The 24,880-nt window shown below is 41.3% G+C and overlaps 1 protein-coding gene across 1 annotated transcript in view; it reads left to right on the plus strand.

Annotated features, from left to right (window-relative positions):
* Positions 1-24,880, plus strand: part of syt9a (synaptotagmin IXa) — a 59,750-nt gene that overhangs the window by 29,246 nt on the left and 5,624 nt on the right. The window contains exons 4-6 of the mRNA XM_051871027.1: positions 4,788-4,908; positions 5,670-5,841; positions 14,731-14,860. Of these exons, the coding sequence (XP_051726987.1) occupies positions 4,788-4,908; positions 5,670-5,841; positions 14,731-14,860 (423 nt within the window). The remainder of the gene's footprint in view (positions 1-4,787; positions 4,909-5,669; positions 5,842-14,730; positions 14,861-24,880) is intronic.

Raw genomic sequence — 24,880 nt, forward strand, 5'->3', positions numbered from 1 at the left:
AGAAAAAAAAAAAAAATTCTGTTGTGTTTTCTTATATAAGAAAACGAATAAATAAATTTTAACATTCACAGTCAAATCACTACAGCAAGAATCCTCAAATTACAGCCAATAAGCCAATATATTTTTTTGCTTTGAAAATAACTGTCCTTCTCTATATCAGCTAGTTTTGAATTACTGTGAGACGCCAACCAGCATGTAACAACGCTAAATTGTCCATAGTTGTGAATGCGTGTGTGTGTATGTGTGTGAGTCCCAATGGGGAGGGTTGGGGAAAGACCTGCAACCTACCTCTGAAAAATCATCACCAAGAAAATTCATGGACGGGCGAGAGATGGCCCATAGAATCACCAAGAGTCAGGTATGACTGAAATGGTTAATGAATGAATAAATAGTCAGGTGTAGATCAATGTGGCAGTGAGTTCTGTTAAATCCTCCTTTTTTCTTCCTTTTTAAGCCATCATTGTGAAGTTCAGATGAATAGGTGTTAGAAAAGCTCATCTCACATTCTCGGCTGAGTTATTTCCAGAGCAAGTGATAAAACGGCTGTTACTTTTTAATGCTGCTGACGTTAGTGCTGTTCTGATATGATGCAAAGTGCTATGAAAGAATTCATGAGATGGAACCCATTTTTTCCTCGATGGACTCCATGTAATTTACATTTACCAAGTTTTGCATGATTTTCAGTGAATACTTGAAAGCACAAAATATAAGACTTTTGGAATAAAATATCCAAAAACCACTAGAACAATGTTATACATTTTGTTGACTTGTGTCTGACATTATCCCAAATGTTTCCAACAACATTTAAATCCAGAGAAATCAGCTATTTTAACCAGTGTAACATCCAGTGTCATTGGGTCGCCTGTCAATGACGTCATATCTGAGTTACTCTTCATTTCCGGTTTTACTTCCGTAGAAACCATGGAAACACAGATGCTTTAATATGTTTTGTGTTTTATTAGACAGGTGAGCAACTGTTTGAATATCTTTATCGACAAAAAAACATCTAAGGTTATGTATATAACCCCAGTTCCCTTTCGAGGGAACAAGACGCTGCGTCATTATGTATGACGCTATAGGAACGCCCCCAGCGTAACCGGTGTCTGAAGCATGTGTGCTACATGTATATCAGGATTGGCTATGGTAGTAGGATGACGTCACTGATATATATATCAGTGGTGTGCGGTGGTGTTTTAAAATGAGGAGGCAACGTCCTCATTTATGTCCCTGTTACACAATTTTCTTGGTTAAGTTAACATTATATAAAAAGAGAGACCAAATACAATTCTATTTTGTATTTTTACACTATGTAATGTTCTATTTATTAAAACCAAGTATACGTTTCATCAAGTTAGTGTTTTTACACATTTTTACATTTATTCCAAAATAATAACTAAAGGCAGTAACAATTTAAACAATATATATTATTTATAAACTAATATTCAGCTTTTTTAAAAGTAAATTTATTTTCAGCACTCATCAAGCTTGTACACACTGGTCACTCACTCACAGACACAAAGATGTACCTTTAATTTCACCACGTTGAGTCAACCCCCCTAGTCATCATGTTTTTAGACCATTTCGAGTTTGATTTTGACATGAAATAAAGTTGTGATATCTAAGTGACAGTTTGTTTACTTACTTTTTAATTAGTCTTCCCATTAACAGCATCACTGTCTTCATTCAGGCCGATTTGAGGAGAACCCGCACGAAAACAAGAGGCGGGATTTATCGCACAAACCAATCATGTCCAATTGTAACCGATCATATCCAATCATAGCGCGATGGAGGCTCTGCCTCCTCTCATGTTACTTTCCCCCATTCATTCTCAATTACCCCCCACTAAACCCACCGCACGCTTAGGGGGCTCTGCTTTGTTTCTATGAGCTGAAGGGAGTTTTTTTGAGGAGGCATTGCCTCCCTTGCCTCCTCGGAGGAAACGCCACGATATAATATATATATATATATATATATATATATATATATATATACACACACACACATAACACTAGACGTTCCCTGTCGAGTGAACTCAAAGCTGTGTCATTACGTATGAGAACGTTATGGGAACGTTAATACTCACTACACCATACAAATAATGCCAGCTCACTGTGTTGCACTATTAAATGAGCCAGGCTGTGGCCAAAATCTGCCATACAGCATACCAATGACCCAACACCTAGGGAGCCCACAGCTCTATGCCCCTACCTAGTGTACTAACTTAAGGCAGAGTCTGGTTTCAACCTGAGCACTGGTTGGCAGCCTGACCAAGGGGAGTAAAATTTAATTCAATTAAAAAAAGTGTTAGAAGAGGTATTGGGAGAGAGCACACCCTCTCAACCGTACAGTCACCCTCAAACCCCACACGAGGAAATAGAGGTGCTTCTCTAGCACACTTATAACCTCCAAGGAGGGGTGTACAATAGAATGGGGGTCCTAGAATAAACAACGTCTAGCACTTCCAGGTTCTACATCTGAATGCCGAGTCATTATTGGCCAGCTCCTGCGTCAGCATCACATATGTCGTGCTGCTCATGTGCTGCTTTAGGGTCACTGAGGTTGTCAAAATGACTTGATATTGCAAGATATGTGGAGTTTATAACTGACCATTTTCTGCTATGGTATAAAAAGAAGCATAGTGCCTTCTGAAATAAAAGGATTTTCATGCAGGGCAACACACTATCCCATGCTGCAAAAAAAAAAACCTGTATCAGTAGTAATTCAGCACTTGTGGTTGTTTCATTAGAATGAAAAAAAAAAAAAAAAAACTATTTGAATTTAAGTGATCAAATGTAACTATAACAAAGTTCAAGTTCAGGGAAGAAGGAGGTGAACACTAAACGTAACTTTAATCATAAAATATGCATAAACAACAAAACGTAAGGAGTTGCAGCGACCGACTGCGGCATAAAAGCGTAATAAAAACAGCAACATAAAATGTCCCAGGCTTTCTGCCCTGCCCTGCTTTATACCACATTAACATAAAAAAAAATAATAATAATAATAATACTAGGGCTGTTACGTGATTAAAATTTTTAATCTAATCATTACACAATGTGGCAAATAATTAATCTAATTAAATGCAAATTAATCACACATCAAATTTGGCTGTGAAATTACCCCCAAAAGATAACATTAAAAAAAGTAGCTTTAGAAAGAAAAAATAAATTTGATTCAACATAGAATTTATTACACATAACCTTTCAGGCTACAATAGCCATGAGGCCAGGGTGAGTAAATGATGACATAATTTTCATTTTTGGGTGAACTGTACCTTTAATGGGTTTTAATTAATATGGAAGTATTATTATTATTATTATTATTATTATTTAAATTAATTAATACTCTAAATAAGAAACTAAAACTTCCAGTAGGTAGCTGTAAATGTCTAAATGAGTTATTAATTTATTAAGTCATTCATTCATTCGATTCATTCAAATGGCTGATTCATTCAAGAATGAAGCAAATGGCTCTCTTTATGAATGGGCCATTGAATCATTGGTTCACCAAATTCGTTCAAAACGCAAATTCATTCAGAAACACAGATGTGTTGCTTGGAGATGCAAAATCATTCTGCTATGGCTTTATAGATAACAAAAACAGACAATATTGTGTCTAAAACATAACACAATATTAACTTCTTATTTATTGAACTGTTGTATAAAATCAGTATCACATTTACACATGCTATTTGGAACAGAAATAGCACTTGTGTGATATTGCACTCATTGCTCGTGTGATATTGATATAATATGATATAAATATGATACAGAACTTATACAGGGGCAGTTCCCTTTCAGTCGGTCACGTTCGACGTACGTCAGTAGTGACCGACGAATTGGGATATCGCTAGAGAGCCCTATCAGCTTCGAGTGAACTACAACAGGCCAATGAAGTTGGCGTGCGATATTTGCATAATGCGCACCGCCCCCGCCAGGTGGTATAAATAGGGGAGCAGATGCAATCGCACTCTGTTTTTCGCTGAGGAGACAACCTAGTCTGCACTACAGCGAGGGTACAGCAACTGTGGCGACGGGACGTACGTCTCCGTTCCCTCCTTCAGGGAACGAGGGTTACATACGTAACCGAGACGTTTTGCCCCAATATCTTGAATTTTAGGGGAATATAGCAACATTCTATAGGCTACATCACGCAGTGAGTTGTTGCCCTGCATCATGTCACCATGAACTGTATGAAATGACCTACGTAGGTCTGGTCTGGGGTAGGGTGGGGCATGTGCGTTAAATGAGTAAATAATTTTAACATTGTATTTTTTTTTTTTTTTTTTTCTGTAACTAATGAAATAAATTAACATGTTAAATCAACAGCCCGATTTAATACATTAGCTCATCAATGAACATATTTTCTGCCTGAATCCTATCAAATTACTTTCCATCGGCTGTGGAGGTGAAGGCGACAATGCCAAAAGGCTTGTTCGAGATATATCGGCGCTGCGCAGACCGATCGGCGTATGACATCAAAGTACCGCGAGAGCGATTGGAGAGCATACAACTCCTTATGCTTTTGAATCACTCTTGTGATGTCATACACTTGTCTGTGCAGCGCCAATGCATCTCAAACAAGCCTAATGATTCCAAGCTCATTCACTGCATCATCAAGCTACGCCTTTGTTGTTATTGTTTTGAATAAGCTGTACTTAATACTGTGCCTTTAAACAATTACATGCATAAACTGAATCAATCAGTCATTGATATAAATGAATGTGTTTACTGTTGTACAGGTAGAATATCAAAAGAGAGTAAATAAATTTTGTTATCTGTTGCCAGGACAATGTGGATCTGGGGGATTTGATGTTTTCTCTATGCTACCTGCCCACTGCCGGACGGCTGACCATCACCATGATCAAAGCACGAAATCTGAAAGCCATGGACATTACTGGAGCTTCAGGTATGACTTCACACTCAGATTACACAGTTTGAAATGACGTATATTACAATTTTTTTTGTCCTTAACAGAATAGTTTTGGAGTATTTGCAACTTAGGGTATTATAAGTAAGAAGCTGGCTTATAGGTAAAATTTAAAGCTGGTGAGAAATAGTGTTTAAACAACCCACTGAAAAACACATGACAAAAAAAAGCTCACATTTGCATCAATGCATAAATGAATGTACTAACTGATTCCCTTATATAGTAATATAACATATATAAGCAAAATTTCACCGAAATGCAAACATATCCACGTTGCTATGATGACCAGATGCTTTTCTTATGTGTCATTAAAAAATGTTTGCTGTTTTCTCAATTTTGTTGTGTGTTTTTGTTATTGAAAGGAAAGCGTGCAGCAAATATTTACATATTTTATTCATCTAACCGTCGTTCTCAGCAGTGTGGGTGGTGTCAGATGTTCAATAACAGTATACCGCTGTTCACGTATTTCAACCTTCGTTTTACTCCTAAATGAAGAACGAAAAAGAACTTCGCCTTGAGTATATCGGGGCCTTAATTCAGATTTTTTAACAACAAATTCAGAGAGACCACAATTAAATGGTTGCAACTTTTTCAGTTTGGTTATGTAATTTCTTGGATTTGTGTTCAAAAGGGAACTGTGGATAAACGAGTCATGGTCTTAAATGTGAATTATGATTTATTCGGTCATATTTTTAATATTATTTAATTAATTTCACTTTCTATTTGGAATCTTTTCCTAGATCCTTATGTGAAAGTTTCTCTGATGTGTGATGGGCGAAGACTGAAGAAAAGAAAAACCTCCACCAAGAGGAACACATTAAACCCTGTGTACAATGAGGCCATAGTGTTTGATGTCCCTCCAGAGAACATTGACCAAATCAGCCTTCTCGTAGCTGTTATGGACTATGACCGGTGAGAGTCTCACAAATGTTTGTTGAATTATGTTAATGTGTCCTTTCTGTCCAGCATAATTGCGTGTTATAGGAGCAATTTGTTAAAAATGTTAAAAATGACTGCTTTGTTGCTATTTTTTTCATTCTGATTTTTAAGCAATGCATCAGTTTCAAAACAGTTTCGACTCCTCCCTCAGTGAATAGCCCAAAACATAGATCACATTCACAGAAAGCATTTATAATTAAAACGTCTCAGGTTGCGCATGTAACCATGGTTCCCTCAGAATAGGGAACGAGATGCTGCGTCTTCTAGGGGTTGTTATGGGTAATGCCTCTGGCATGACTGGTGTCTGAAGCATGAGTCTAAACACGACAATGAACTTGAAATTGGCAGGCGGCAGCCTATGACGTCACCTCTGGCATGACCGTGAGTATAAAAGGGCAACTGTGTAATACATCATTCACTTCTTGTCTGACAGAGATGTGTGCAGGAATACCAGAAGCATGGCAAAGGGATGCAGCATCTTGTTCCATATTCTCAGGGAACAATGGTTACATGCGTAACCTGAGACGTTCCTTTTCGAAACGGAACTTGCGTTGCATCCCCTAGAGGTCACTGTGGGGAACAGAATGCTAACCATTGCCATGCTGAATGGATGAGTGCCCTATTGACTGAGCTAAGTCAAAGGACTCAAAGGAGTCCTTATCCCTAAGGTGCAACAGCAACAATCATAGACCAGAGCTTCTCAAGAACAGAGGCCTCAACAGAATGACTCTAAAGAGAGGAAGCCTAACTATGTTCATATTCGGGCCAGCATCCAAGGAGGCTCACAGGGAGCCTAGCACTCAGAACTTCTGTTCAGGCAGCCCTGTAGAGTGGCCTCAAACAAAAGGCATAGGCAACACTCTAACCCAAGGGCAGTACCGAGAAAGTATCAAAAAACTGTAAGCTCAGTCTAACTGGCCCATGAAGCTCTGCAGAGTGGAGGCCTTAATACAACAACTCTCATAATGAGAGGAGCCCTAGCAACACTCGCACTGAGGTCAGTAGCCAAAGAGACTCCAAGAGAGCCTAATAACCTAGCATACTACCCTACCACCTAGCCGAGCTCTAGGAGGCCTCAGTATGACGACTCTCTAAATCAAGAGGAGACCTAACAACTCCCTACACTCAGGATATCTTGCAAGGAGGCTCACAGAGAACCTACAACTCGCAATTGCTACCCTAGTGGAGCTCTGGGGAGTGGAGGCCTCAAAGGTAGCTCTCTCTAGCGAGAAGAGGCCTAACAACACTCAGAGTAGCCAAGGAGGCTCACAGACAGCCTAACAACTTAGCAAACCTTAGCCGAGCTCTAGAAATGAAGACCTCAGTATGACGACTCTTTAAATTGAGAGGAGACCTAGCAACTCCCTACGCTCAGGACATCTTGCAAGGAGGCTCACAGAGAGCCTACAACTCGCAATTGCTATCCTAGCGGAGCTCTGAGGAGTGGAGGCCTAAATAATGACAACTCTCTTCTAGCGAGAGGAGGCCTAGCTACTCTCATAGTAGCCAATGAGGCTCACAGAGAGCCTAACAACTTAGCAAACATACCAAACCGAGCTCTAGGAGTGGAGGTCTGAACATGACATTTTTCTAAATACAGAGGAGACCAGACAGCACCCCACACTCAGGACACCTTGCAAGCAGGCTCACAGAGGGCCTACAACTTGCAATTGCTATCCTAGCAGAGTTCTAGAGAAGCAAAGGCCTCAAAAAGATAAGTCTCTAGCAAGAGGAAGCCTAACAACACTCGCAGTGGCTAAGGAGGCTCACAGAGAGTCTAACCACTTAGCAAGCTGCCTGGCCGAGCTCCAGGAGCGGAGTTCTCAACATAACTCTCGAAATTGAGAGGAGACCCAACTATGCTCCATGCTCAGGACATCTCGCAAGGAGGCTCACAGAAAGTCTACGATTTACAGTGTTGTCCTAGCACAATAGCTAAGGAGGCTCACAGAGAGCCTAACACTTAACCTCTGACTGCTACACAACAGTGCTAGCAAGGTGTACATAATAAAGAGAAGAGCACGGAAGAGCGAAGGCCTCTAATAAAAAGACTCTCTACAGCAAGAGGAATCCTACCATCGCTCTGATTAACCCTCTGGGGTCTGAGGTGATTTCTGGGCCCTGGAGGTGTTTTGACATGCCCTGACATTTGTGATTATTTCTGTTACTTATAACATTTTCATGGCTAAAGTCTGATTATGCTGTATTCAGCACAAACTCTGCTAAAATAATATGTGAGCAGCATGTATGTAAAAGTTTGTAGTTTTGAGAAAATTACGTTTATGTGTGGTTTGTGAAAAAAATTAAGTCACTGAAATAAGGCCATTAAACCCATACTGAATATTTGTTCACAAGACTTTTGAAAAAAAAAAAAAGTATGTTGAAGCCTAGAATTTTTTGTTCAAAATGATGTGAAAATTATCCTGCCCCCTCATTCACATAAAGCAATATATTGATTTAAAATTTATAAGACATGTTTTGTGTCAGAATGCTGTATGCGGGGAGGGTGTGAATGATCATGAATAATGATGTGTTTCACACCTGGGAAGACAAAGACCCTCCCTTAACTCCCTCGGGTTGGCGGTCACGCCGGCGATACCACCTCGGTTTTTTTTCTTACCAGTGTGAAAGAGACTCAAAATACTCCATCAATGTTGCACATACAATTAAGAGTTATACACCATTTTAATCTGTGAAATATCTTCTTTTATTCGTGTACACTCAGAGTAAAAACAAAATGTTGTGCTTTTTGCAAAATAAAGAAAACTAACATGATGCGTGATCTCTCGTCTCCCTCTGAACGAAGTCCAATCTGATAGTTCTCAGAAAATGAACTGTAACTTAGTGAATACTAATCACAAAAAAATTAGACTTATGTCTAAAGAAATGTTAAAATGTCAGGTTTTAAATCGTGTAAGTCAAATCGAAAACAAAAATTCTGTGTTTATGTAATCTGTATGAAAAGAGACATGTCAGACGCCCGTGATTCAGCTCATTATCCGCTAATGCGGCCACGCCCACGGAACGAGCGCTATTCAGATGCAAATTCTGAGGCAATACATGTATACATCGTCTCAATCGTGTATTTATTGTCTTGAAAAGTGTTTATCTGTATGTTAAAGCCATGGTTAGCGACCTCTGGAAGACATGCCGTTAGTTCCTGGAATGTCCTGTTCTTCTTTAGATTAATTTGTGGACTAAAGGTCTACAGAGCGCCCTCCGGCTGCAAGTATGAATTGAAAACACAGTATCCAGCGTTCATAGTGATGACAATAAATATTAAATAAATATTACTCCTCTGTATAGAAAATTGACATAAACATATGAGAATCCATCAATATTTCTCCAAATGTGCATGCTTTTAAGCTAAAAGGCTATATGAAATGCCATAGAGGTAACATGACTGTTCAGACGCTTTGCATCACAGAAATACATTATATTTTAAAGTATATAATAGAATACCATTATTTTAAATTGTAATAATATTTCACAGTATTGCTGTTTTTTCTGTATGTTTGATATACACCATGATGAGCTTGAGACATGATCACAGAGGGTTTTTTCACAGCCTACCTGACTGAAAGAGCTCATTGGTATGCAGGTCATTAGAGGTCATTATGCGAATCTTTTGTCTTCTCAGGTGTGAATCACAGGATTATTCATGATGATTCACGCCTCCACGCGCACAGTGTTTCTTGACAAAAAGTGTCTTACAAAAACTAAATCAATATATTGTTTTATATGAATGAGTAGGCAGGATAATTTTTACATCATTTTGAAGCAAAAACTCTAGTCTCTAGTCTAGTAACCTACAATACCCAGAAGTCTTGTGAACACAGATTTATTTTTATTTTTTTTTTTGGCTTTATTTCAGTGACAAGTTTTTTGTTTTTTCAATAACCACGCATAAACGTTATTCCTTCAAAAACACAAACATGTACATACATGTTCCTCACATATTATTGTAGCCTAGTTTGTGCTGAATACAGTGTAATGACACTTTTTCCATTAATATGTTTATGAACAACTGAAAAAAAAAACAAATGTCAGGGCATGTCAAAACTTCTCCAGGGCCCTGAAAATCCTCAGACCACAGAGTGTTAATGGCCCTATCAGGTGGGACTGTGAGGGAACTAGAGCAAAAAATGTAAGGAGATTTAAAAGAATGCTTTTTTGATTGATTGATTGATTGATTGTATTTTAATTCATTTACAACACAACATAATCCAAATATATATAACGAAGGCCAGAAAGGCACATTATTGAGCACACTGATCTAAAGACATATAGAGACTTGAACAGTCACACACCTATATGCCATTCCTGAAAAAAGTTTCTGTTCAGCATACCTACCATTTCCAAGGTGTTTGCTTTTTCATTTTACCATGTTCATGTAATGCAGCTTTCTGATGTTGGTACAGCGCTCTCAGAGAAAAACAGTTTGAAGAGACTTGAGAAAGTTTGAGTCAGCAGGACTCATCAGTGACATCTGGTCCTTGTAAAAAAAACAAAACAAAACAACAACAACAACAACAACAACAACAAAACAACTGTGAACATGCTGATATCAGAAGCAACTAAGGCTGCATCTAATTGTGATTTTTCTGGTTAAAATTGTGATTTAAACTTCACCAAAAATTTAAAGAACACCAGGTTTGTTGTGCCTACTTGTAGGGCTGCATAAAATAATAATAATAATAATAATAATAATAATAATTTTACTTTACAGGAAACTATTTTTTGGGGAAAATGCAGGCAGCCTATAACTATAAATCATTATAAATTGTATGTATGTTTAATTCATACTGGAAGAATTCATACTCACAGAAGTAAAATAACATGCCGTTCAAGGATATCCCTAATACAACTATCACTGTAGCTGAATAAAAAGAAGATATAAATGCTTTTGACAATAAACACAAGACTGTGAGATTATATGGTTTATCTGTGTTATATCATCTCGGATATTTTCATAAGAATAATTATATAATTGACTCTCGCCAAAACTCCAAATTTTTATAATAATAATAACAATTACTACACTCTTCTCTCTCTAATTTCTAGGATTAGAAACATACATAATCAAAAAAGTGATATTGGAGCAATCAAGAGAAGCCAAAAAAGGCAACTTCCTGTATGATACGTCCCTGCTGTGCCTACAACCCCCACGCTTAATCCCGCCTTGCAGTAATGGCGGCCGCAGGACCCAAAGTGCAGGTGCTCCACTCTCATCCCTCAGGAGAGAGTTAAGTCCAGGTGGAGCAATTACTACGACCACATCGCGAAAAGCACACATTTAACACCCTTGAGAGTCAAGCGCACAAGTTCACGCATCAGATTCTATCACTCCGAAAAGAATCATACAAGAACAGACACGAATGCATTGCTATGAGTGCCTTAAACTCCCCTGAAAGCCGAAAGTCAAATTGTTTTTATCACAAAAAACATTGAATAAGTAATCCATGCTTTTATCACTTGAGCTTCTTTGTCATTCGTTTATCATCTGCGCTTTATTTTTCGTGAAGCATTATTTTGTTGCGCATCAGCTGTCATAAACAGACATCCACTCTCGCATTGAGTGTGTAACAGAGGCCAGCTAGTGAGAGTTGTGCAGGGTAAACCACTGTGCACTGATGACCACTAGAGAATGCGGTGTTTAGCGTTGTTGTTAGTGCACTCGCCTCACCTGCCAACAGTGATCGGTGTTCAAGACCAGCTCGAAGCTGGGTGGTTAGGATTGGTGGGTGCGTTTTGGAGTAGGAACAATGAATAGAGGGGTGGGTTTGTTTGGGATGAATTCAAATATCCACAATGTCCAACAGCGTTTTTGAAATATCACTTACCCCACCTTTAATGGACATTTAAAGTCATTATTGTCTACAGCATCAAATAGACATTATAAAAAGTAACTTCAGCAAAAAATGTTTTATTTGAATCAACATAGAATAATAATAAATAAATAAAAATAGACTTTATTACACATACTCTTTTGGATGAGGGTGAGTAGATGACTGAATTTTCATTTTTGGGTGAACTATACTTTTAATGTTTTTGTTGTTGTTGTTGTTGTTGTTGTTTTGTTTTTTGCTATGCAAATGTGAAAATCTTTTTTTAATAAAATTATACTCTAATTAAGGAACTAAAACTGACAGTAGGTGGCGGAAAATGTCTTGATGATTAAGTCATTGAGTCATTCATTTATTCATTCAATTTGTTCAAACGGCTGATTCATTCAAGAATGAAGTAAATGGTTCTCTTTACGAATGGTCTATTGAATCATTAGGCTTGAAAGTACCGCAAAAGCAATTAGAGAGCAGTATGCTTATGTATGCTTTAAATTGCTCTTGCGGTACTTTGAATGTCATACCGATTGGTCTCTGCAGTGCTGCTTCAAGTCCAACAAGCTTGGTTCACCTGATTCGTTCAAAATGCAGATTCGGAAATAAATGCCGCTATGTGTTGCTCGGAGACTAACAGGTCTGCTTTGTTTTTATATGTTCGTTGGCAAAACTGAGCAAAACAGACAATACTCTGTCTAAAATAACACAATATTAACTTCTCATTTAATGAACAGTTGTATAAAATCAGTATCACATTTGCACTTGTGCTATTCTGGACAGAAAAACAGCACTCATGTGATATTGCACTTGTTGCTCGTGTGATATAGCTTAACTATATCATATGATGTAAATATGAGACAAAATCTCAAACAGAGGAATTTTCTGCCCCATATCTTGAATGTTAGGGTCATTCTAACTGAATTCTATAGGCTTCATCATGCAGTGAGTTGTTGCCCTGCATCATATTCGTCATCAGTCAACTGTATGAAATGTCAGATGACCTATGTAGGTCTGGGTCCCGGCAAGTGCATTAAATGCGTTAATTTTAACATGTTATTGTAGCGTCTGTTCAAAATCGGATCTGCCGGCCAACTTTAGAATCTTCAGAATGCTTTTAGCCTCCTGAACTGTGCGTGTAAATCACGAATCGGCTCCGGCAAGTCCGGGACCAATTGCCCCATTGGCACCTGTGTTACCTCATTGAAGAAAAACAGAAGAAATTCTCACCAGCTCTAGGGACTTCAAAGAGTCACCCTTGTGGGGCTAAGGGCCATGTGATCTCAGATACCGGCCACAACCCCAATACACACACACACACATACAGACACTCACAAACACGCATGGAGATTGTGAATGTACATTTATCCTCCAAATATGACTGTGCCAAAGTGTACCCGTCGCTGTATTTAAAGGTGCATGTATTTATCCCTAGTATATAAGCTTAGCTATGACTGTAGTTGTTGTTTCGCTCATTCAACAAAACTCAGGTCACTTAAACATTTCGATCCAGTATCCTTGCTTTACGCATTGATGCTAGAATAGGAAGTCTTTCTCGTGGCCAGAGAAAAACCTTCCTTTTTATAATAGTCTATGAGGAGCTAACGGTTTGCTGGACAAACTAATAGTTTCTCTAAATTATTATTAAACCAGAACTAATCATATATGTAATTGATTATAATTCGTTGTAATTAATTCACAATATATGTATAATTCCCTCTTGGGTCGGTATATGTATTATAATTAATCATAAAGCTTTATGATTTATTATATTCATATATTTCACCCATAAATTAATTAAATACCTGTACAATTTCCCTACATTATTTTTCGCCGTAATTAATTTATCTAATTAACATGTTAAATTGACAGCCCTATTATATATATATATATATATATATATATACAGTCAAATCAAAAATTATTCAGACATTTTTTATATATTTTTACTAGTGGGTGCAGGACACTATAGTTCATTTATGTAAATGAGTGACATAAAAGTAAACTGTGACATATTATACCCAAAAATTCTTCATATAGTGGACTACCAGTAAAATTGATAAAAATTTGGAACCAAAAATTATTCAGACACTTTGACCTGACCATGCTTTGCTTAAGTGTTATCTGACATAATTAAGATTTTTTTTTTTTTTTCCGGCACAGTTTAACTGTGAGATTTTGTCATATTTTATTACCATTTTTTTAAACTATAGTGAATAAACTGTATTAATGAATGAAATTTTCAAGGAAGGTGTCTGAATAAATTTTGGTTTTACTATATATATATATATATATATATATATATATATATATATATATATATATATATATAAGGGTGCTTTCACACTGGCAGTTTAGTTCGAAACAGATCACGGTTCTCATGAAAAAATTATAATGTGAAAATGATGCAGACACGTGGTCACACTAATGGTACCAATCCTGAGACTACCTATAGGAGGTGTTCTGAGTTCGGATGCACTGGAACTGTGGTGCAATTCGCATGAATGCATGAATGTGAAAGCAACTCGATAATGACATCATTAGTTCAACAAAACATGACAGTGGTGATGATTTGCCTTGGATATGAGCGAGAGTGAGCATGCAGTGTAATCATACATAATGAGTCCAATCTGAGTGGCAAATGAATGGCTTATAATCAGCTGTCTCCTCAAAAGAGAGTTTGCTAGCAACAGAAAGCTTCCTTCATGCTACACACATACAGTAAATACAAGTGTCATTTACTCTGATTTGCAAAATACAACCAAATTAATAAAACAAAAAACAAAAAAAAAAACAATATATTGACCTGTGTTCTGTTTTGTATCATGGTGCACGTTTGTGATGACGTAAGATGGTGCAAATGAACCAGTGTTCTATAGAATCCAGTGAGTGTAAAACCAGACCAATGTGCCTAGTGTGAAAGCCCCCTATGACAGGCAAAGTTTTTTTTTTTTTTTTAGAGCAACATTTCTTCAAGAAGTAGTCTTACAAAGTAAACAGAGTATTTTGCTGTCTTTTTTCACAGTGTAGGTCACAATGAGGTCATCGGCGTGTGTCGAGTAGGTAATGATGCTGAGGGTTTGGGAAGAGAACACTGGAATGAAATGCTGACTTACCCACGCAAACCCATCGCACACTGGCATCCTCTCATCGAGGTAAGAACACATGTACATCAAATTTAGTTCTTGATTGTGCAACAGGTCTGATACATCAGGCATGAAAATGACTGTTACAAATACAGCATTCCAATTTTAAATATAAAATTTTAAAAACTGTGATTTGTTTGATATTATGTTTGAATCCCTTGTATAGTTTTACAAAGACAGCAGGAACATTTCAAAGCCCAGTGTGTTCTGTGTCGATCTTCTTTTTCACTGGCTCTGTGGTTATTTGAAACCAAAATTATAGGACAGTGGTTCTCAACTCCAGTCTTTTTGCGTTTTTGCATATAGACGACAACAGTCAAAATTATTCCCATTCACATGGATCTGCAAAAACAACTAAAACGCTGTATTATGCATGCCAGGCCAGTAGTTGGCAATGTCACATTGTAAAGAAACACTACGTGCCTATAGACTGAAAACGTAATACGCATGCGCATAATGTCACCATTTTCACAAATAACGGTATAGTTTTCAAAAACATTAATTAAAAAAACGTTTTCAAAAGTTTGCATTTTCAGGCCCCCAAAATGCTGTTGTCGTGCAAATGAACAGCACTCTCTTCGACTCTCATTATCAAGATGAGGGAAACTGAACAGTGGAAGAATACATCGTATGGGGTCACTGTTATGGAACCACTACATACGGAGCACTAACCAGATTACAAGGGCTCACCTGAAAAGGGGCATACCATGAGTAACTGGCCTGGTATTGAGTTCCTCAGCTGAACTCATCTACCACAAGAGTGCTAAAAGATGGAGAAGTGTGGCCCAGGGTTCATCATTCAAGGGAAACTCTAACTAGACCAAAAAAGTGCACATTATCACCTCAGAGAGGGAAAAGGCGGTAATGCAAGCACTACACCCAACTAATTTGTCCAAGATTTACCTGTTATTACCTAAGACTAGAGACGAAACTGATTCCATGCAGAGATTATAAAATGTCGCAAAAGTGTTGGGTGTAGCCGCAGCTCTACATATGCCTGCTAATGAAGCACCATTTGACAGAGCCGATGTGGCTGCAATACCCCTGGTGGACTAAGCTCTCACTCCCAATGGGCACGGTGCACCCTGGGCCTGATAAGCCAGGAGAATGGCATCCACAATCCATTGGGCCATTCTTGCTTGGAAATAGGGGTGCGATGGTTCAAATTACTCACGGTTCGGTTTTTATCACGATTTTAGGGTCACGGTTTTGGTACGGTTCGGTATGTGCTATGTTCAGGGAAAAAAAGACTACTGTTAAATGTAAATAAGAACAAATAATCAAACTACAAGCAACAGCACAAATAAATACAGTAGAGCAAAGATACAAATAAAATAAACAGTGCTTTTTGGGTTTTTCAGGTATCTAACAGTAGTTTTCAGGTACAGAAACTGTCTAAGTCCCCGATGTTGCTGGCCCGTAGCGCCCCAGCCTGTCTTGGAGGCATCTGTTGTGACAGCAACATGCCTGGACACTTGTTCTAAGGGAACTCCTGCCTTTAGAAATGTGGTCCGACCAAGGGCTTAATAAGCTGCGACAGATCGGTGTAATGGCCACAGAATGTGTGCCGCGGCAGCATGCCCATCTCGGGACTTGAGCCTGAATCCAATGCTGCAGCAGTCTAATATGCATCAACAGTCTCATATGCATTTCATATGCTGTCTTACTCTTGGACAGGTTCAAGCAGTTCAGCATTGACTGAGCACAGTCTTGAGAAAGACGTGGTGTCATGGCACCCAAGTCCAACTCCACACCGAGAAATGAGATGCTCTACATGGAGAAAGCTTGCTCTTCTCCCAGTTGACCCAAAGTCCCAGTTGGGCTAGGTGCTGAAAGACAAGGTCCCTGTTTTTGCATACCAGCTCTCAAGAGTGAGTATGTGAATGGCCACTTCCCTTAACGGGGCAAGGGCAGCTTCTGCGACTTTCACGAGGACATAGGGACAGCCAGAAAGGGAGGACCCTGTACTGAATAGCGATCCATAGAAACAGTCTTTGCTAAGGAAGAATCGAGACATGAACATATACAGTATGTCCTTCAGGTCTATTGCCGCAAACCAATCCAATTGGCAAACATAGATCAGAATGTGTTTGAACGGGAGCCTCTGCAGGGCTCAGGCAACTTCCGCACCTAGAACAGGGGTGTGCTTGCCTGCCACCGGGGAAGAGCCTGGCAAACTGAATCGCGTAGCTGAGTATGATTTTTCTGATGACCCACCATGATGGGTTGGGAAGCGCTAATGGTCAGAGGTATCAAAGGAACCATTTTTGACATACCTGTGGTAGGGCGGCAATGCAGAGCAATGGCCACCATGCCGGGAAGCTGTGCGTCCCGATCTCGTGGCTGTGGGTGTGCTGGAAAACCTACCTCACACTTTGAACCCCAACTGGAACCGGCCGGTGGCAGAAGAAGAAGCTTTGCGTCCCTGGAACGCATCACGCTGACCTTTGTGGAATTCTGAGTGTGCTGCGGCTGGATATGAGGAGGCGAGAGGCTCGAACTAAAGGGAGGCCAGCGGCGAACCAAAAATAAAAAGGAACCAAGATTGGCCTCCCCGCTCTTCACCGGGGAAGGAGCAGTGAATACTTTTCTATCCACTGAGTTATTGTGTGCCACTCCTACATAAATTTCTTGCATGGTCCACTCTTTCCTAATCTAGACTCTATCCTGAACGTGAATCCCTCATTATCATATAAGATAAAAAAGCATAAATAAATTAAGAAAATTAATAATTAGGAGGTATTATTTGTGATTTTTGTCTGTAGGAAGGGATATAATGGACCAAATTAAATACATCAATAATAATTACATGTATTGTGAAATTTGCACATATTGCACAAATTTTGCAATAAATTACACAAGTAAAAATGAAATGTAAGCATTTTCTGTATTTATTTATTATCTATTTATGCTGAAATTGTGTTGTTTTTAATCACAAAATTTCATATATTTTAATTGTTTATTTAAATGTGCCCATTATTGTCAGTGGTGCATGTAGTAAATCCACAAGAATAAAGATGTGTGATGCAGAATGATCAAAGAAACAATATGTTTAATAATCACATAGAGCGAGAACATTATCATCAAATATTAATGCGAAATAAAGAACTGAGGAAAACTGAAAGCTTAAATACACAATAGAAGATCATTAACAGAACAGGGAACAGGTGAGACACTAATCAGAAACCATGACAACTAATCATTAACTAGAACACAGGCAAAAGAGAGACAAAAGGCGTTTCTCAATACCAAGTTCGCCAAGTTCAGATTTGCGTCCTTGGTAGTTAGGATTTGGCAAGTTCGACTCAGGAGAATGAACTCCCGTGAACGGGAGAACACAAGTCCGGTGATTCTGCAAATGGCACAGCAGCGTACTTGATAACGTCACTCAGCTCACTTCTCCGGTTATCTCTGTATATATGTTAGGCAACAATAAAACGAAATGTGTTATAAAACACCACTCTGCCTCTTTTCGTTTTATTTAAAAAAACAAACAAACAAACAAAAAAACATAATAGCCTCACAAATGTGGTTCAGGCAACGCGTTCATTGATTATCTTCAATGTCTGCATATATAGTATTTATAACAAAACGAAATATTAACCAACCCTGCCTCTTTTCGTTTACATTTCAAAAATATTAAACATATTAATATATGTGCATACTCTGAGTATCTTCACTGTAATAAAATTGAAATAACATAAAACACAACCCTGTCTTTTTTTTTTTTTTTAAATGTCAGTTTTAATGATCAATAATAGCCATTATAAAAGGTATAAGAATATACAATAAGAAATAAAGCAAAGTCAAGTGTACAAAATCAGCGCTTTAGTAGGCTACAACAGTAAAGTTAAATAGCCTAAATATATAATGTTATGAAACGTCATTTTGCCCTCAGCCAAAACGATTTGCCACGGAACAAATTATAGATTTGTGAGACCAAAGATCACCCATTAGATATACAAAAGACAAATTATATCATGTTTAACCACTACAGAGACATCAGAGCCAGCGGCAAACGTCAGAAGGACTAGCTGAGGTAAGGCTGTTCTCGGCAGGGTACATGAGCGCTGAGCGCCCAGTGATCGCCTGGATCTCACAACTCCGACAACGTCAGATCAAATTTTCAAATCTTTATAAATAAACCACAGATTTGAGCTTTAAACCAGTACATTCTCGCCTGAAAATATCATGACATAATAACAGTGTAATGATGGGTCGACAGAATGTGGATCCATTTGCAGCTAGTTTATTAAAAGTACTTACAGAGTAGACAGGGCAAAGGCAGAGGCAAAAACAGTAACAGGCAATGGTCGAGGCAGGCGGCAGACAAACAGAATCAGGGTACAGGCAAGGATCAGGGCAGGCAGCAAAACATTCACAGTCCAGGAAACAGGCAAAGATCAGGGTCGGCAGCAAAGGGTCGCAGGGAATAAACAGTCCAATCGATAACAGGTAAACAGTCCACAGAAAAACGCTCAGAAATGATCACCAAGGCAAATCAAGACTTCGCGATGTGTGAGTGTGTGTGTGTGTCTTAAATAGTGTGAGTGTGATGCGGTGCAGGTGTGTGTGCAATCAGTCCCAGGAATGAGGGCCCATGGGAAACGTAGTCCGAATGAGAACTGATCAGTATTCCGGTGATGGCTCCCTCCGGTGGTCCGGAGGAAGGGCCGAGGGAGCCACATTCGTGACAGAGCCCCCCCCCTGTGAGCGGCTCCAGACGCGAGGAAGCAGACGCCGGGGTCTACCACGTGGTCGAGGGGCCGGTCTCTCCGGGTGCGTCCGATGAAATTCCTCTGTGAGTGAGGGGTCCAGGATATCATCCGCATTGACCCAGGATCGCTCCTCCGGGCCGTACCCCTCCCAGTCGACCAAGTATTGTAGTCTCCTACCCCGGCGCCTGGAATCGAGCAGCTCTCGTACTTGATAGGCTTCCTCGCCTTCAATCATCAAGGGTGGGGGGGCGCGGACCTCGGCTCCCTCTGGCTCCCCTCTCGGACCCCCGGCGGGTTTCAACAGCGAAACATGAAAAGTGGGAGAGACACGGTAATTAACAGGCAAATCTAAACGAAATGATACTGGAGTTATTTGTTTGATAATTTGAAAGGGCCCTACAAACCTGGGACTGAGTTTTCTGCATGGAAGCCTTAGCCGGAGGTCTCTAGTGGACAGCCAAACCCATTGTCCCACGGCGTACTGGGGATTGGGACGTCGGTGACGATTGGCCTGCATCTCCTGCCTTCTTACGGCGCGTTGTAAGTGCTGATGAGCTTGGTCCCAGGTTTCCTCGCTTCTTTGCATCCATTCAGTGACAGATGGTAGATTGGATGGTTCCCCAGACCAAGGAAATAATGGAGGCTGGAAGCCCAAGACGCATTGAAAGGGCGTGACACCAGTGGCAGGTTTTTGTAGGGAGTTTTGGGCATACTCTGCCCAGAGCAGATAACGACTCCAGTCCGTCTGGTTGCGTTGGCAGTAGGTGCGTAGAAAACGTGTTAATTCCTGGTTCATGCGCTCTGTCTGGCCATTGGATTCTGGATGGTACCCTGAAGTGAGGCTGACATTGATATTGAGGTTTTTGAAAAAGGAGGACCAGACTCGAGATGTGAACTGTGGGCCTCTGTCTGACACAATGTCCTCGGGTAGTCCATAGAATCGAAACACATAATTGCAGAGAAGCTCGGCCGTTTCGAATGCTGTGGGGAGCTTGGCCAGTGGTATGAGTCTGCAGGCTTTTGAGAAACGGTCGATGACGGTGAGAATGGTGGTGTGGCCCTGGGATTCTGGGAGATCAGTGACGAAGTCAATGGCGATATGAGACCAGGGACGTTGGGGAATGGGTAGCGGTTGCAACAAACCGGCTGGCGCTTGATGTGATGCTTTGGTGGTCTGACAGAGTGAGCAGTTAGAGATGAAGCGGGAGGTGTCGGTTAGCATAGAGTCCCACCAGAACCGGTTTTGTAGCAGGTGGAAGGTGGCTGTGACACCTGGGTGACCTGAGCTTGGGAAGTCGTGCACATGATGAAGTAGCCTATTTCGGAGCTGTGCTGGGACGTAGGTGCTATCAGGTGGGCATGTTGGAGGAGGAGCGGTCTGTTCGTTAGCATGTGTGATCTCTGTGATAATGTCCCACTGAACTGGAGCAAGCAGTAAAGTGTCAGGGATTATATTCTCTGTGTTCTCTGTCCGTTCCACCTCCTCATGCTGCCGTGACAGCGCGTCTGCCTTGGTGTTCTTAGAGCCTGGTCTATAAGTTACCGAGAACTGGAAGCGTGTGAAGAACAAGGCCCATCTAGCTTGCCGTGGATTTAGACGCTTGGCGGAACGCAGGTATTCCAGGTTTTTATGGTCTGTGAGAATGGTGAACGGATGTTTTGCTCCCTCCAGCCAGTGACGCCACTCCTCCAGTGCTGCCTTCATAGCCAGTAATTCCCGATTGCCCACATCGTAATTACGTTCAGCCGCCGACATTTTTCTAGAATAAAAGGCACACGGGTACATCTTCTCTGGGTTACCTTGGCGCTGAGAAAGGACGGCCCCTATGCCCGTGCTGGAGGCGTCCACTTCTACAATGAAAGGGAGCTCAGGGTCTGGGTGACGGAGAATGGGTGCTGAAGTGAAACGCTCCTTTAGCTCCTGGAAAGCCTGTACTGCTTCAGAGGACCAGGTGAGACGTGAGGACTGCCGCTTGGTCATGGACGTTAACGGGGCTGCAACGCCGCTGAAGTTCCGTATGAATCGCCTGTAGAAGTTGGCAAACCCCAAGAACCGTTGTAATTCCTTCAGTGTGCGAGGTTGTGGCCAATCCAGTACCGCCCTCACCTTACTGTCATCCATGGCCACGCCCTCACGGCTGATAACGTAACCCAGAAAGGTTGTGGAGGTTTGGTGAAATTCGCATTTCTCAGCTTTTGCATATAGTCTGTGTTGTATCAGTCTTTGAAGTACTGCCCGTACGTGCTGAACATGTTCCTCAAAAGAGTTGGAATAGATGAGGATGTCATCTATGTAGACTATGACCCAGCGATTGAGCATGTCACGGAAGACGTCGTTAATGAAGGACTGGAAAACAGAGGGACTGTTGGACAGCCCGAACGGCATGACGAGGGTCTCGTAGTGACCAGTGGCTGTGGAAAAGGCTGTCTTCCATTCGTCCCCCTCTCTGATGCGGATTAAGTTGTATGCACAACGGAGGTCCAGCTTGGTGAAGTATGCGGCTTGTCTGAGTTGTTCAAGGGCTGGAGGAACCAAAGGCAAGGGGTACCGGAACTTGACGGTGATGTCATTTAATCCACGGTAATCAATACAGGGCCTTAACCCGCCGTCTTTTTTCTTCACGAAGAAGAACCCTGATGCTGCTGGTGATGTGGACGGGCGGATAAACCCTTTGGCTAGTTCCTCCTCAATGTAGGTTTTCATTGCTGCCGACTCGGGTTGTGACAGGGGGAAGATCCTGCCCTTGGGAGGCGTGGTACCAGGCAGCAGGTCGATGGCACAGTCACCGGGACGATGAGGAGGTAGCTCAGTGGATTTGTTTTTACTGAATGCCACAGCCAGATCAGCGTATACTTCGGGTATGTTAAGTTTTCCGGTGTCAGAATCGTGGAGTGAAGCAGTTTGAACTGGCAGAGGGGTGATTTGTTTCAAGCAACCTTTATGGCAGTTAGCATCCCATTGCACAATCTGGCCATCTTTCCAGGAAACGTGAGGGTTATGGGTTCTGAGCCACGGTAGACCAAGGATCACTGAGTTGTTGGGTGAGTGAATAACATAGAAGCGGATTTGTTCATGGTGAAGAGCTCCTACTTGCAAAGTGAGCTCGGCGGTGATATGGACTACTCTGCCTCCACCGATGGGCTTCCCATCTAGCGCCTCCACTGTTAACAGGGAATTACAGTCTGTTAGAGGGATGTTATGATCTTTGATGAATGAATCTGACATGAAATTCCCAGCGGCTCCAGAATCCAGTAGGGCGTGAGTGGATAGATTTTTGCCATGAACGGTAATTTGAATTGGGATTTTGAAGCAGTTGGAAGAGTAGTTAGAGTGATGAGGAGAACTCACCGCTTTGGAATTGGAAGACTGAGGTCGTACGGGGCAATTGATCTTGACATGGCCAGCCTGGCCGCAGTAGAGACACAGGTGTCGTTGTCGTCTCCTTTCTCTCTCTTCGGGAGGTAGTGGGGTATAGCCAAGTTGCATGGGTTCCAGAGCGGGACTGGCTGAGGAGGATTGCCGGACGGGGTGTCGGGTTCGTAGCAGGTTGTCAATGTGAATGGCAAGTTCAATGAAAGCGTTGAGCGAACTTCCCTCATCCCGGCATGCGAGTTCGGCCTGCAGTTCCAGTGTTAGGCCCCTTCGGAACAACAGCTTTAGAGTGTCCTCAACCCAGTTCGTTTGAGCGGCCAGAGTACGAAATATCAGCGCGTACTCGGCTGCTGTTTGTTTACCTTGGCTGAGAGAAAGTAACTGATCGCCAGCGCTTCTGCCTCCTTCGGGATGTTCAAAGACTTCTTTAAAGTTTCGCAAGAAATCTTGAAAAGTGGAAAACACGGGGTTGTCATCCCTCCACACCGCGGTGGCCCAATCCAGTGCTTTGCCGGTGAGCAAGGAACACACAAACGATATCCGACTGGATTCGGTGGGGTACAGGGACGGTTGCTGGTTGATGAACAGGGAACATTGGAGAAGGAACCCCTTACATCTGGCTGGAGTGCCGTCGAACTTTTCTGGGAGCGCTAGGCGAGGATTGACTGCAGGAGAGGCCGCGAAGCCTGGATTGGCGGGAGCAGCGGGCGGCGGCGTGGCGGTTTCGGCAGGACTGAATCGGAGGTCTTGAAGCGTCTTCACCAGCTCTTCAGTAAGGGAAGTTAAGCGGTTGAGTTGATGTTGATGCACCGCCAGCTGGTTGGCCTGGGCAGTTAATTCAGATGAAATCTGCATGAGGGCTGCTGGATCACTGTGTGGCGAAGTCTTCTGTAATGATGGGTCGACAGAATGTGGATCCATTTGCAGCTAGTTTATTAAAAGTACTTACAGAGTAGACAGGGCAAAGGCAGAGGCAAAAACAGTAACAGGCAATGGTCGAGGCAGGCGGCAGACAAACAGAATCAGGGTACAGGCAAGGATCAGGGCAGGCAGCAAAACATTCACAGTCCAGGAAACAGGCAAAGATCAGGGTCGGCAGCAAAGGGTCGCAGGGAATAAACAGTCCAATCGATAACAGGTAAACAGTCCACAGAAAAACGCTCAGAAATGATCACCAAGGCAAATCAAGACTTCGCGATGTGTGAGTGTGTGTGTGTGTCTTAAATAGTGTGAGTGTGATGCGGTGCAGGTGTGTGTGCAATCAGTCCCAGGAATGAGGGCCCATGGGAAACGTAGTCCGAATGAGAACTGATCAGTATTCCGGTGATGGCTCCCTCCGGTGGTCCGGAGGAAGGGCCGAGGGAGCCACATTCGTGACAAACAGTAATATGTTTAAATTACGCAGGTTTTCCTTTACTATTGACGCTTGCTGGTTAGTGCGAGATGCATTCTGGGATACCTGGCTGTCTCAAGTCCGCACAAGTCACCTCTCGATGCATCCTTGATAAAAGGGGCGGATCAAGAACACATCTGGGGATTTGAACTGTACTTGGCTATGTGAACTTTGAATTGGGACAGTAGGCTACTTGGACAGCGACTGATGACATTTCACAAGTCCACAAGAGCACAAGTACAGACAAGAACGCATATTGAGAAATGGCTAAAGAAATCCATGACTAGATATTAAACAGAACAAAACAAGGAAACTTAACAGAACATGGCTGTCACGGTTCTATATATGGCCCTCTATGCTTTTTTTTTTTTACCTAAATAGAAAGGGTGTGTGGCCTATTTAATCATCTGCAGGATTAATATCTGTCACTTTGTGTTTGTAGCAAGTGCCCAATGCAAGAGATTCAGAGAATTAAACAGTCTTTAATAATAAATATAGGGAGAAACTCAGGAGAACACAACCAGGTTAAACCATAGACAATACCA

This window comes from Ctenopharyngodon idella, chromosome 18, assembly GCF_019924925.1.
Source record: "Ctenopharyngodon idella isolate HZGC_01 chromosome 18, HZGC01, whole genome shotgun sequence".
NCBI lineage: Eukaryota > Metazoa > Chordata > Actinopteri > Cypriniformes > Xenocyprididae > Ctenopharyngodon > Ctenopharyngodon idella.